The 15,830-nt window shown below is 40.4% G+C and overlaps 1 protein-coding gene across 6 annotated transcripts in view; it reads left to right on the top strand.

The window, feature by feature from the left end:
- The window catches only part of fermt2 (FERM domain containing kindlin 2), a 148,231-nt gene that overhangs the window by 99,918 nt on the left and 32,483 nt on the right, over positions 1 to 15,830 (top strand). For all 6 annotated transcript variants that reach the window (XM_043697670.2, XM_043697669.2, XM_043697668.2 and 3 more), the window contains one exon: positions 15,401 to 15,535. In XM_043697670.2, the coding sequence (XP_043553605.2) occupies positions 15,401 to 15,535 (135 nt within the window). The remainder of the gene's footprint in view (positions 1 to 15,400; positions 15,536 to 15,830) is intronic.

Here is a 15,830-nt window from a genome sequence, read left to right as displayed (position 1 = left end):
AGTATCGTTTACCCGGGCCCCAGCACCTCATCTTCATCATGGACCTCCAGTCCCTGTACACCTCCATCCGCCGTGACGAAGACATCCAAGCCCCCTGTTTCTTCCTTTCCTGACATCCCCATTAGTACCCTTCCACTGACTTCTCATTTGTTCAGCTGACCTGGTCCTCAACCTCCATAATTTCTCCTTTTGAGTCCTCCCATTTCCTACAGATAAGAGGGGTAGCCGTGGGCACCTGCATGGGCCTCAGCTATGGTTGTCTCTTTGTCGGCTACGTAGAACAGTCCATCTTCCACAGTTACACCGGAACCATTCTCCACCTTTTCCTCCACTACATTGATGACTGCGTTGGTGCCACCTCATGCTCCCATGTTGAGGTTGGACAGTTCATCACCTTCACCAGCCCATTCCACCCTGACCTTAGATTCATCTGGACTATCTCAGACACCTCCCTCCCATTCCTGGACCTCTCCTTCTCGAATCAACACTGACTGACTCAACACTGACATCTTCTATAAACCCACTGACTACACCTCCTCCCACCTGCCTCCTGTAACAATATTATCCCTTATTCCTAATTCCTGTGCCTCCACTGCATCTGCTCCCAGGAGGACCAGTTCCACCACAGAACACACCAGATGGCCTCCTCCTTTAAAGACTGCAATTTCCCCTCCCATGTGGAGGTTGATGCCCTCCAGCGCATCTCATCCACTTCTCACGCCTCCGCCCTTGAACCTCACCCCTCCAACCACAACAAGGACAGAACCCCCATAGTCCTTATCTTCCATCCCATCAATCTCAACATACATCCCATCATCCTCTGCCATTTCCGCCACCTATAAACAGACCCCACCACCAGAGATACATTTCTCTCCCCACCTCTATCCACTTTCCATAAAGACCGTTCCCTCAGCGACTCCCTTATCAGGTCCATACCCCCCACCTGGGCCATCTCAGTGAATCATTAACGTTAGTACCAATGTCCTACCTCACCAGAAGCTGCTGTCAATCAGAGGCCAGCAGCTTCAAAATCCTAGAGATCATCCCAGCACCTTCCCCTGCCACTGCAGGAATTGGAAAATCTGCACCCACACCTTCCCCCTTGCCTCTGTCCAAGACCCCGAAGGAGCCCCAAAGATTCACCTACTCTTCCACACGTCATTTACTGTATCCGTTGTTCCTAATGTTGTCTCCTGTACCCTAGGAAGACAGGACATCTACTCACACAGCACTTCAGAGATCATCTCCAGGACACCTGTACCAACCAACCCTACCGCCCCATGGCCAAACATTTCAACTCCCCCTCCCCCTCCTACTCCACCAAACACATGCAGGTCCTGGGTCTCCTCTATCGTCACTCCCTAACCACCTAACGTCTGAAGAAGAATGCCTCATTTTCTGCCTTGGGACCCTCCAACACCATGAGGTCAATGTGGATTTCACCAGTTTCCTCATTTCCTCCCCTGCCCACCCCCCACCTCACCCCACCTTATCTCAGATCCAGCCTTCTAATTCAGATCAAACTCCAAATAGCCATTAGCTAACTGGCAAGCTTGATACCTTGATCACTAACCTTGATACCGATGTCCTACCTCACCAGAAGCTGCTGGTCAATCGGAGGCCAAAAGCTTCAAAATCGTAGAGATCATCACTGGGGTCCCAGAGTTTAGGAGTTGAAACAATAAGAAGCTAAGTGCTTTTCTTTCCATTCTCATGGGGTGGTGGTTGTTGGGAGAGGTGTATCAGGGGAATTGGAGGGCAATGACAATGGGATGAACCTCAGCTGTTGTCCCCTATCTGAGCTTGTTTTAAGTGGAGTTCCCCAACAAACCTGACAAGCAGGTACTCTGGTTTCCCAACCATTTTTGCCTGTTGAGAAGGACCAGTGGTGAGTGAGACCCTTGGGTGGCAGTTAATTATCCACTGAAGGATCTTAAATGGTGACAGGTCAAAAACATTACCATACACCTTCTCACCCAGCACTTAATTGTTAAGTTGGCAAGGAGGGGTCAGAATCTCTCTGGGACCATCTCTCCCATGTAATTGCCCTTAATGCCGCCTTCTTCACCACCTCCAAGGAGAGGGTAACTATACCATAAGTTACTAATCTGTTGATTGGCACTTGAGTTGTGATGCAATACTGGCCACCCCCCTTTTTTTAATGTGTATTTGTTGGATGTTTTCTCAAAAAACATTGCCCTGAACAGTTCACAAAGATATCCTTTCCAGCAAATAATATGTATCCTTTCTAAGACTATTAGAGATAGGAACAGAAATTAGGCCATTCAGCCCATCAAGTCTGCTCCACCATTCAATCATGGCTGATCAGTTTCTCAATCCCATTCTCCCACTTTCTCCCCGTAACCCTTGATCCTTGGATACTCAAGATCCTAGCTATCTCAGTCTTAAATATACTCAATAACCTGGCCTCCACAGCCTTCTGTGGCAATGAATTCTCTGGCTGAAGAAGTTTCTTTTTATCTTCACTCTAAAAGGCCTTCCCTTTTACTCTAGGGCTATGCCTTCGGGTCCTAATCTCTCATACCAACGAAACATCTTCCCAACATCTTCTCTGTCCAGGCCATTCAGTATTCTGTATGTTTCAATTAGGTCCCCCCTCATCCTTCTAAATTCCATCGAGTATAAACCCAGAGTCTTCAAACGTTCCTCATATGTTAAGGTTTTCATTCCTGGGACCATTCTTGTGAACCTCCTGTGAACACACTCCAGGGCCAGTACATCTTTTCTGAGATATGGGGCCCAAAACTACAAGCAATACTCGAACGTGGTCTGACCAGAGCCGGATAGAAATACATCCCTGCTTTTATATTCAAGTCCTCTCAAAATGAATGCCATCATTGCATTTGCCTCTTGAGTGGGTAGGTGTGGGATATTTTGGAGAGGTGTAAAATCAGAGTACACAAAGCATCCAAACCTACTTCTGACTTTTGAACCTAATGAATTATTTGACCATGTGATCCCATAGTACAATTGGGAAGATTACTATGTTTAGTAACAACCTGGTAGTCAAAATCTAGTGTGTTTTTTCACTTTAATTAAAGTAAGAACATTGTCACAAATCTAACCTTTTTAAATATTTGAAAGTGCTTTCCAAACATTAGTTTACACCAGCATACAGTTACTTTATATGAAAATATAAGCAATTGTGTAAACATCTGCAAACGGTATGAGTGATCTCTTAATCTACTTTGGTCATGTTGATTGAAAATGGAATATTGAGAGTGGAACAAGGTTAGAATTTTGCTAATCTTTGAACTGTGTTTTCTTTTTAAATGTACATTTGAACAAGGAAGTTAATTCTTAGTTTAATGTCTCATCCAAAGAAAGGCACATGGAACATTCCTTTGTAATGCAAATGAATGTAGCTCATTGTAAGTGGCAAAAAAGATAATTGAAGCTGATCAATACACTGCATGTTTTATATTTGCATCTCTTCTAGATTTTATCCTTAACAAACTTGTCATGAAAGGAGTTTACTTTTTAAACCAAATGTACTCCAGTTTGACTCCTGGGAACTAAGAGTTCACTTGGCTGGAAGACAAGCTTGTGATGCAGAGTGACATCAACAGTATGGGTTCAGTTCCTGCACTGGCTACGGTTACCATGAAGGATTTTCCTTCTCAACCTCTCCCCTCACCTGAGGTGTGGTAACCCTCAGGTTAAACCACCACCTGTCATCACTTTCCAATGAGCGAGCAGCCCTATAGTCTGGTAAGACTATGGTGACTTTAACTTTTTTACCCAAAATACTGAAACTGTAAAAAGAAAATGCAGCCAGTCTAATGCTATGATGATTGAAGAAATTTCATGACCATGGTAATATTTAGATATTCAATACAACTTAACTTATAGAAAGTTATTGTCTTTATCTAACGACTGTGAATTTGAGAGTTTATAAAGAGTTCTTGCTGTCCTGTTACAGTTTTTTGCTATCTACCAACTTAGTTTGTCTTCGGGATATTTGTGATGTGAGCAACTACATTTGTGATATTTTGAGTACATATGGCATCCATTTTACTGTAACTTTACTTCTGAGAAAAATTATCCAAGATTACAGTGTCATTTTTTTCTCGTCAGTAAGAATGGTACTTTCCAGCTGTGAACTCCATATACACCAAATCCATAGCTGATATTTTCTCCCACCCCCCCTCAAATTCGTCTTTTCAGTCAAATGTCAAGGAACATTACATGCTTTAATTATTACCATATGTCGAAATAATTGTAAAGCATTAGCTGCACCCATTATTTAATGGTTTTATAAACTAAAACTCAAATTCATAATTTTTGATTTGTAAGTGTATTTCATACTTCAGGTTGTTTTGCCTGCATATGACTGTAGTTTTTACTAGAAGTGCAGTGCAAGACCATGCCCTGTCTCACCTGCTAATTTCCATCAGGCCTTTTTGAGTGGAATATCTGTTTGCCCTAAAGCACAGGCATGGAAACACGGTGTGTATATTTCACGAAGGCTGAGGACTTGAATGTGAAGGTGGTTTCTGATTTAAGCTAATCAGCAGCTTCAGAAAGAGAGGTAAATCGTGGGCCATCCATAATAAAGTATTCTACAGATTCACTATCCTTTGAGAGAAGAAGTTCCTCCTGATCTGTCTTAAATGGATGACCCCTTATTCTGAGATTATGCCTTCTGGTCCTTGTCTTTGCCAGAGGTGAAGCAATCTTTATGCATCCATCCTGTTAAGGAAGTGTTGGAATTCACAAATCATTAATTCCAGATCTCTGGATGTGCTTTTCTGGTGTATATGTTAAGGACTTATTTGCGCACAACTTAGTCATCAATCTAATCCTGCTAGATCTGATGGAAATTCCAACAGGAGTTTCAAATTTGAGACAAGCCTTTTGTACAAGATCATAAAGGTATAGAAGCAGAAGTAGGCCATTCAGCCCAATGAGGCTGCTCCACCATTCAGTGAGATCATGACTGATTTGATCATGCTCAACTCACTCCACTTTTCTGTCTTTCCCTTGTAACTATTGAGTCCTTAGTGTTTAAAAATCTGTTTCTCTGTCAACCTTGGATACTTAATGACCCAGCTTCAATAACCCTCTGCAGTAAAGTATTCTATAGATCCACTATCCTCTGAAAGAAGATATACCTCCACATCTCTTAAATGGGTGACTTCTTATTTTGAGATTATGCCCTGTGTCCCTGGACTCTTCCACAAGAGTAGCAATCTTTCCACTTCTACCCTGTCTAGTCCCCTAAGAATCTTTGTTTCAATAAGGTTGCTTCTCATTTTTCTAAACTCGAGTGAATATAGACTCAATCTCTCCGCTCAAGATGCTCCCTCCACAACAGGATCAATTGAGTGAACGTTCTCTGGGCTGTCTGCAATGCAAGTATATATTTCCTTAGGGTGTAGGTTTGCTCACTGAGCTGTAGGTTTGATATCCAGACGTATCATTACCTGGTGAGGTAACATCATCAGTGGCGACCTCCAACTGAAGCGAAGCTGTTGTCTCCTGCTTTCTATTTATGTTTGTCCTGGATGGGGTTCCTGGGATTTGTGGTGATGTCATTTCCTGTTTGTTTTCTGAGGGGTTGATAGATGGTATCTAGATCTGTGTGTTTGTTTATGACGTTGTGGTTGGAGTGCCAGGCCTCTAGGAATTCTCTGGCATGTCTTTGCTTAGCCTGTCCCAGGATAGATGTGATGTCTCAGTCAAAATGGGACCCACCAAAAACGAACGGGAGGTGACATCACCACAAACCTCAGGAACCCCATCCAGGACAAACATATAAATAGAAAGCAGGAGACAACAGCTTCGTTTCACTTGGAGGTTGCCACTGATGATACCTAGCCAGATAATGAAACGTCTGGATATCAAACCTACAGCTCAGCGAGCAAACCTACACCCTAAACCTCAACCTGAGCTACAAACCTTGCAAAAATATATTTCCTTAGATGAGGCCCCAAAACTTTCACTGTATTCCAGCTGTGGTCTGATTAGTGCCTTGCATGGCTTTAGCAATATCTCCACTTTTTTTCTATTCCATTCTCTTTGAAATAAAGGCCAGCATTTATTTGTGTTTTCTGTTGACCACAGTACTTGGATGCTAGCTTTTTGTGACTCACATACAAGGGCTGACGAATCCCAGATTTGTGGCTTTCTGCAATCTTTCTTCATCTAAATAATATTCTGCTCTCCTAATCATCCTGCCAAAGTACGTAATCTCACATTTTCTCATATTCTATTCCATATGCCAAGTTTTTGTCCATTTGCTTCAACTGTCTAGTTCCCACTCCACTAGTTACAGGTTGCAATTCTCAAAATGCCCCCACCTTATTCCAACTCTGCCTTTATTAGTCAGACAATCCTCTGTTCATGCTAATAAGGTACTTTCAACACCCTGGGTTGTTGCCTTATTCTAGCCTATCATGAAGAAGGTTCATGAAGGGTTCCTGAAGAAGGGCTTCTGCCCGAAACGTCGATTCTCCTGCGCCTTGGATGCTGCCTGACCTGCTGCGCTTTTCCAGCAACACATTTTTCAGCTCTAGCCTATCATGTGATATCTTATCAAAAGTCTTCTGAAAATCCAAATATATTACATCCAATTTCTCCCCATTATATATTCCACTTGTTACTTCATCAAAGAATTTAATAAATTTGTCAGGGCATGCCATCATCCCATTTCTGAAGTCATGCTGATTCTGCTTGATCATAGCATGCATCTCTAAATATTCTGTATTACATCCTTTTTTACAAACTTAAATTTTCTCATAACCGAAGTCAAGCTAGCTGGCCTATAGTTACCTGTTCATTGTCTTCTTCCTTTTCTTAATAAAGGTGTTACATTAGCAGTTTTCCAAACCACTTGATCTTTTTCAGAATCTATAGATTCTTGAATAATTGCCAATGTATCCAGCATATTTGTGGATATTCTTTCTAACATTGCAGGATATAGATATATACACGTACATGTAGTTCTTGGGATACTATGTGGAATTCTGAATGATTCTCTTACACAAATAAAGAGTGATAAATACTACTTGACAGTGCTTGTGCCTTTCAGATTTGCTTCTCCATCTCATTGTTTGAAGGTCTATAGAATACCCCAACTCATACGATCATCCCCTTTTTTGCTCCCGTTTCCAGGTGAACAAAAAAGTTCTTCGGTATAGAAAAGTAGATAGTTAGTTTAAACAAAAACAAAATTGTATTTATGTGCACAGAAAATCCAATCCAAAGTCATTTAGAAAGTGCTGGAGCTTGATGTAACAATCAACTTGTTGTAGTCAAATGTTTCAAATGTTCTTCCTGTCTTTGCAGAATTATATGAATTTTAAATAGATCAATATATATTTCCTAAGCATTTTTTGGCATCTAAATGCCTGAAGCTCAAGGGATCTCAATATAATATTCACATCCATCATTTTCAAGCAAAATAATAATAACTAAAATTGAAAGCATAAGTGTAAACTGAGCAATCCGTTCCGATAAAGTAGCATTCCATTAAATATTTCAATGTAAAGTTTGGATTCTGTTTCCTCTAATCAAGTGAGTCTGTTTTTATACCTTTTTGTGAAGTATATTTGAAAACCTATGTGATAAAGTGATTGATTTTGCATCCATTTTTGGTAACATTAGCACTGAAATTCCATGCTCTGTTCAGATCATCCTTTGTTTTTGGGCAACAGCTGTTTATTCAGGTCATTGTCAGTATTGACAGAATGTCACGTGCGCAATTCATAATATTTCAATGATGGGGCAATAGCTTCTGCAGTTGCAAATGTTCAGCTGTTACACTCCTAAAAGATAAATTGGCATATAAAGTATAATACTTTTGCTGTTGCTAGCAACATGCTCACAGAGAGAATTTATTTTTTTTAACCTAAATATTGCCATAATTTCAAGCAGCTATTACAGCAAAAAAGATTTACTGTCATGAAGTGTTGGAGGAATTCAGCAGGTTTTGCAGCATGTGTGTTCCAAAGAAGAGTCCTATAGGACTGGAAATATTACCTTTGTTTCTTTCTCCACAGATGCTGACGGATCTGTTGAGGTGTGCCAGTGTTTTCTTTTTTTATTTCAGACTTCCGGCAGCATTTACAGTATTTTGCTTTTATTGGGGAATTACTGACTTATTTTTTCAATGGGTTCACGGTTGAGCAATGTTTTGCTGAAACACCTTGGATTTGCTTCTTTTGGGGGGGAGACTGCTGGGGCATGTTGTGTCTCATAATTGCATATGCATGCCCACCTAGAGCTGCTGAATTCAGACATTGTCTGCTCTAGAGGCACATCTTTGTATCTCAATTGTATCTCAATAGGAATGTCTGCTGCATGGGGACTTGCATTGTTCTTCATGTTGCGATGAAGGTAATCACCACATCAGTTTCTATAGCTCCAGTTGAACTTGGGCACCATGGGAATCTGTAATAGCCAGGTGCACTACAGACCTAAACTTATAAAGTGATTGCTGTTGTGTGTGTCTGGAACAGCCATGAATTTTACATTTGATGTTGATAGATGGCTTATTTGCTGCTGCTGCTCTCTCCTGAGCATTTGCTTTTAGGAAGTTATTGTCAATGGTAATTTGTCATTCCATTCAACTTTTTTTCTTTATTCATTCACTGGATGAGGGTGTCACTGGCTAGGCCAGCATTTGTTGCCCATCCCTAATTGCCCAGAGGGCAGTTAAGAATCAAAAAAAGGGACCTTAGGGGCAATATTTTCATGCAGAGGGTGATGTGTGTATGGAATGAACTACCAGAGGAAGTGGTGGAGGCTGATACAATTACAACATTTAAAAGGCATCTGGATGGATATCTGAATAGGAAGGGTTTAGAGGGATATGGGCCAAGTGCTGGCAAATGAGACTATATTAGGTTAGGATATCTGGTCGGCATGGACAAGTTAGACCGAAGAGTCTGTTTCCATGCTGTACATTTCTATGACTCTCTGACATTGCTGTTGGTCTGGTGTCACATGTAGGCCAGACTAGGTAAGGATGGCAGTTTACTTCCCTAAAAAGACATTTGTGAACCAGATGGGTTTTTCTGATAATTGGCAATGGATTCATGATCATCACTTATACTGTTAATGCCAGATTTCTATTGAATTCAAATTCCACCATCTGCCATGGCGCCATTCAAACCTGGATTCCAGAACATTACCTAGGTCTCTGATTAACAGTTCTGTGATAATACCTGTTGGCTGTTGCCTTCCCTCTTGAGGCAACAGAACTAACCATTCCCAGAATCAGAGGTATAGGTGTTAGGATGCAGATGAGCCACAATCGCATAGAATGTCAGAGCATATTTAAGATACAAAATGGCATATTTCTGATCTTGTATATCTATGTTGTCACATAATTCATTGATGCCTTCAATAAGGAAACCTGTTTCCTGATGTTAATGTTTATGAAGGCACTAATGGTTACTATTGAAGGAGAATGCTTCTCCGTCAATATGGCATCTTCCTTGTATTGGGAGAAATTGTTTTAATATTGAGATGCCTCTTCCAATACACTGACTCTTTGGCATGATGCACAAATTGTCCTTCAAGAATAATTAATGAAATAGATGAAGGCTAGTAATGAAGTACTGTCTTCCAAAAGATGGTTGAGGAATAGATCTGAGATCACCTTGTTGAAGCAGAGGAAGGCATTTTTACTATCATGTATACAGGAAACTACTATTGGGACAGATGATGGTGTATATATTTAGATTCCAATTTAGTGCCCACTTTAAGTGGAGAAATGGAGTGTGATGGTTGTCCAGCTTTTTAATTTTTGGAGGCTGAGCAGCAACTGATGTGTGCTATTCTGAGTGGTTGAGTGCTTTATTTGTTTTGGTCAGGTCACTGGATTCTTGCATTACTATGCACAGTTTCCATTCTTGATGTGATTTTTTTTTTTTCTTTTGTATGTTTTCCTCCCATGGAAATCTACTAGTTTGTCTACCCAGTTCTGCCTTAAGGAAGCAAGTTGGTCTCACTGAAATTGTGCTCCTGCTTGCTACCCACTTATCACTGCTTCTGCTGTGCGTGTAATTTCATCCTACACCAGACATGCTTGAAAATGGGTACAAAAATGCTCTTCAGTGATCCAATGCAGCTGGTTGTCTGTGAATTGAGTGATTCAGTCAATGGTGCATAACCGCTGTTACACCAGTCTGATGCTGCAGTGTTCAACTAGAATTGACTTTCTAATTTTCAAATATTGAGTAATAGAGAGATAACTCTCAAATTATGGATTCAGCCGTGGAGAACATCAGGAACAATCCATGATTCTATGATGCAAATCTAATGCACCCACAGTACCTTACATTAATGAACGTCAGAAACACATATCTATTTATATTAATAGATTGTAGTATTAAGGATATAACTAGAAGGAAATTAATGATCTACATATCCAGGTTCTTAAACATTTTCAGTATTTGTTATCATAGCTGGATTTTATGGGCCACCTACAGGCAGGAACCAGACGGGAATACCTGTCACACAGCACTGTGCTGTCAATAGTATATCTCCTTCTATCCAACCATCATCACCCCTCTGTGATTTTACAGGCACAAGAGAAGGCATCCGCCCATGGCCCAAATTGAGGCCCACATCGCACAAAATTAACAGGGAAAGGCCTGCACCCAACAAACTGCCTGGCAGTCTCTCCTTGCACCTGCTGGCCATTGAGGGCATTGGGGGTGTCTCTTTTCTGGGTCCCTGGTGCCATTCAGATGCCCCACTGCTGCTGTCTTTCCTCTATCTCTGGGACCATCATCCTGGAATTGGCTGCTGCTCCTGGAGGCCCTGTAACCTTGGTGTTGTTAGCCTCTGCCCAGCAGCTCCCTGAAGGAGAAAATCATCTTGGAAATGTACAGCGGTCTTGCCTAGTAACAACTAAGGGCCCACTAGTCAATTTCCGCTGTGGTGAATCACTGAGTTGGGCTCTCCCTTGGCATTTAAAGAACCTGCCCTTTGGTTTATAATCCAGTTCTATGTGTATCAGCAAAGTTGGGTGAGAGTTTAATGGTCATCAGCTGGTGTCAACCCTATTCTAGCTATTTCTGGGAACCCCATTAGGGATAATTCTAAGTCAGATAGCCCAATGGCCTCTGTTTGTGTTCCTGCTTCCATAGAGGCAATTTTCCATCATGGGAGATGTCTCCCTTTCTGTACATGGGAGATGTCTCATCTCAAAGCTGCAACAAATCCGAAATGGTGGTCACTGCTGATACTGAAAGAGGCCCACCAATGACCATCCTATCTGGAAAATCTTGGCAAAGTGGGTTAGTGGGGTTAGGGGTAGATAAATCACTGGGTATTGTTAGGGCTTCAGAAGAGTTGGTCAGGAGGCTTTGTTGTGAAGGACAGGGGTATGACTTTCTGCAGAACCCGTCCTTGCCCATGGTGGATCTGGTGGTGCAAAAGCTGAGAGAGTGACCCCCACTCCCATCCCACCCTACCCCAACAGATCAGAGGCACACTTGCCTTTGAGTGGTACTTTGATGGCCTCAATTTGCCTTCAAGCTGGAAGGCCATCCTTGACCTTTCCCACCTGAAATAAATTGCAGAGAGTTGGGAAGGTGTTATAATCTTCACCGCATCCTCCCATCTGATGATACGCTGGGAAAGCATGAAATTCCACTTGATGTTTAAATCATGTTTTTGATATGTTCGGTTGTAATCTCAAATGAAAACGAAAATCTGTGTCAGTCAAATTTATTATCCTCGCTACTGTTTATTGGTGATGCAGTTATTTTTCTATGTGAAAACCTCTGCTCTTCTAAATTTCTCCTGAAGTATATGCTTTTAGATTTCTCCACTATCTAAAGCATGGAACTACATTCCTTCAATCCTTTAATTAAGCTTTAGTTCAGTGCTTCAGTACTTTTTTGTACTGGCTTAACAATGCACTGGAGTTATGTGCAAGGCTGGTACCATTTTCATCTGGATTCAGAAGATTCAAATAGAAAATGCCAGAATCTGTAGTAGGTCATTCAGCATGAGAACATGAAAAGACATGCTCATTCTTCGGTTGCATACCTTTCATGGGATGAAAGAAAGAACTTTTTATTAATACAGGGAAGCAAAAATGTCAGTCATTTTCAGTCACTTTGGAACAGGTACAGACGACTAATAAAGATCATTCAATTTTCTTTTTGTGAACTTCAATGAGGTAAAGTGAGTACAAAGGAATTGTACTGTCGTTTTTTTCATGTTGCTAAAAAGTGGAAAAGGCCTCAGTTGCTTGTGGCAGTATTATTATACTTTTAGATTAGGAAGTTGAGGTGTGAATTATCATTGCAAAGCTGTTTTTACAGTACTGGACTGTGCTTGCAGAACCAAAATAAATGGATTCGGTTTTTCATTATCATATAAATATATGCATCAATTTATGTTGTAATATATGTAATATATTGCTTTCCCTACTCTATCCCCACCTTACTTTCACTGACCAATCTTAGCTCCTTCTACCTTCAAAGGGTTAACAAACCTGAATGCCCGGAACATTTAGCTTAATATTTTCTTTGACAATATGATATACTTCTCCAGGGATTTTATAAAGTGAACAATGTAGGCCTGTATATATCACACTGGACTATAGTCCTAGGATTACATGATGTAAATACATTTTTAAAAAGGAACTGATTCCTAATTGTGTGCTTGTAAATATTTGCTCTGGTTAGAAATGGATATAGTACTACATGTATTGACAGATACGGTTGCTAAATAACTATTTTAACTTTTGGTTTTAAAAGAGGTGCTGATTATGTTGAGGCCTTCATTTTTTTTTTAAGTCTTAGCAGTAAAACAGTGCGTAAAGGCCTGCTTTTGGATGGTCTTGCATTGCTGTGCCATTGCATCCTCTAATTTTTTTGTTACTGCTGAATGTCCCTTTTGAGCCACAAATACTACTGGGAATGAATGTTTTCCCAGCATTGTTTTTAAGACCTTTGACATGTATTCCAAAAGCATGTTTCTTAAAATCTAGTCCTCTTGCAGCTCAAAGTCAACATTTTTTCCAAGAAAATAAAGAGCAATAATAACTCTGGAGGTAAAAAGATGACATCAAATATGTTAATGTCAGGCAAGTGCCTTAAGAGACAGAATAAGGCAGGGGGGGAAAAGACAGTGAGTGTCGTAGTGGACTCTAGATGGTAACAAAAGTGATGCAAAAGAACATAAAGGCATCTGACATGATTGAATCAATAGGTTGGGTTTGAGAAGAACAAATTCCTCCTCAGCTGACAGTTAAAAATACTGTTTATTGTCAAACGAGGTCATGTAAATGCAGGAGAATTGACCGTCGTCCATTAGAAACTAGAGCAGGATTACATGTAAAGGATTGCAAAAAGCCATGCAGCAAGTGATTTAACTTGAAATTGTTGAATTAAAAGCAAAACTGGAGAAAACTACACGGAAACAAAACCAGATTTCGGATCTCTTCAAATGGAGATGAAGGAAGCAGGAAATCATGAAAGGAAAGTTTCTGAAATTGAGGAAGAACTATAGGTTTTCAACATTTAATACTGGTGTCTGTCCATGTTTGACATTCTAATATAGCTGAAAATGTGTTGCTGGAAAAGCGCAGCAGGTCAGGCAGCATCCAAGGAACAGGAGAATCGACGTTTCAGGCATAAGCCCTTCTTCCTGCGCTTTTCCAGCAACACATTTTCAGCTCTGATCTCCAGCATCTGTAGTCCTCACTTTCTCCCCTATGACATTCTAATATAGTTCAACAATTTAAAGGCAACCATTGAGTCAGAAATCTCCGAATAGAACTTTTTTCAAACTTGAGTATTGTCTGTTAAATTGTGTTGAATTTTCATTTTTGGAATAGCCACTTGGCTTCCTATATTTATCAGAACGTCTGACCAAGACTTGTATTCATTTAGCAAGTCCCCCTACTTATAAAATTTGCATATAACTTTTAATAAATCATACAAACCACCTACGTATTCAAGTTTTGAGCCTCCAGCTCAGAATATTTTACACCTAAGCCTGTTTCTAATCAGAAATATCTTGTTTCTTTCCTTTGACAAACCACTTTTTTGTGTGTGTGTCTGCTTCATTCTTCTATTGATCACAAAGTCCACTTCACAGAACATTGGTGGGAATCATATTCAGAAATGTCATAGTTGGTTTCAGCCATTCTTTCCAAAACTAACTCAGATTGCAACCACCTGTCTGAAACAAACTCCTAGTTTTCAATATTCACCTCTTGGCAACCTTCCTGTTACCAATGTCAACTCTGATCCAAGCCATTTGGGGAAACAGAAATTATCCTTGTTTGTGGATTGTTTATTAATCAGTCTTACATATTTTCTGATAAACCAGTTCAGAGATGTTAATTGCACACCTCTGGAGCAGGTGAGACTTGAATCTCATTCTCCTAGTTCAGAGATAGGCACATTATCACTATGCCTCAAGAGCCCCACATTTTCCTGTTTATAACTGCCAGGCAATTAATCATCTACCCTAATCATTAGCATAACTATTTGCTACGTTGACATGTAAGCAGTGTAGTCCAGATCTTGCATGCATTCATGCATATAAAAATATGAGTTAAAGGAGAAAGGGGGCAGCATGGTGGCTCAGTGGTTAGCACTGCTGCCTCACAGCGCCAGGGTCCCAGCCTCGGGCGACTGTGTGGAGTTTGCACGTTCTTCCCGTGTCTGCGTGTGTTTCCTTTGGGTACTCCTATTTTCCTCCCACATTCCAAAGATGTGCAGGTTAGGTGAATTGGCCATGCTAAATTGTCCATAGTTGTTAGGTGCATTAGTCGGGGGGTGGGGAGGGGGTTACTCTTCAGAGGGTCGGTGTGGACTTGTTGGGCCAAAGGGACTGTTTCCACACAGTAGGGAATCTAATCTAATGGGTAATTTGGTCTCACAACCTGCTCTACCATTTAACATGATCCTGGCTGATCTGTCTGTAGCTTCAACTTTGTATTCATTAACAGAACTAACTAATTATTTGAGTGAATTCTCAAGTAGAGTCATGTTGGCCTTGAAACATTTATCACTCTTTCTCTCCACAATGTTGCCTGATCTGCTAAATTTCTCCTGAACTTTATTAAGTATATTTTAAAGTCTAATCACTGTTTTAATGTAGTTAGATAGACACAATACACCAAGAATGCTACATCTGAGTCAAAGCCATCGTCTGGCTGAGGATGATTATTTTTGATAAGCAGTTAAACTGATAATCTACATCAAAAGTTTCAAATACTACAAAAATATATGAAATTCTGCCTCTTGATGAAGGAAATGACCAAAATGCCCTTTCTCTAAATAATTTGGCCAAAAGCCTGTATACTACGTAATGAAATAAAATGAGGGTTTTGTTTTAACAAGTAATAAGTTGCTTAGTTTCAGAACATATACCAAATTAAGTGTTTTGTTTTCCCCAGTACCATATCAACAAATTGTCCATTATGTCTTCTGAGCACCATATGAACAACAGTGAAAAAGAAGTGGATGAAGTAGATGCAGCCCTATCAGATTTGGAAATTACTTTGGAAGGTGGCAAAACATCAACCATTCTGGTATGTGAAATCATATGTAATTTTTAGCTTGTGATTCAGTGAACAAATCTGTAACTCAACCACTATGATTGGATTACTGTCCGGTACCTAGAAATATCCAGCACATTGACAGTTAGTGGAGTCGTTTGTGCTCATCGTCGGAATAAACTTTAAGGGATGTTGTGAATTTACTCAAATGCAGTAGTCCTGTTTGAGTTCTTGATGTGTCCTGCAGCAGCATTGTTACTTTGTCTATCTTCTACTCCTTCCTTTGTTAATACTTGTGTCCTTTGTCTTTTAAACCCAGAAGTATTTG

The sequence above is a fragment of the Chiloscyllium plagiosum genome, unplaced genomic scaffold (genome assembly GCF_037043375.1).
Source record: "Chiloscyllium plagiosum isolate Xiang-an unplaced genomic scaffold, Cpla_swu_hap1 HiC_scaffold_8, whole genome shotgun sequence".
NCBI lineage: Eukaryota > Metazoa > Chordata > Chondrichthyes > Orectolobiformes > Hemiscylliidae > Chiloscyllium > Chiloscyllium plagiosum.
This window is presented reverse-complemented; position numbering and strand designations above follow the sequence as displayed.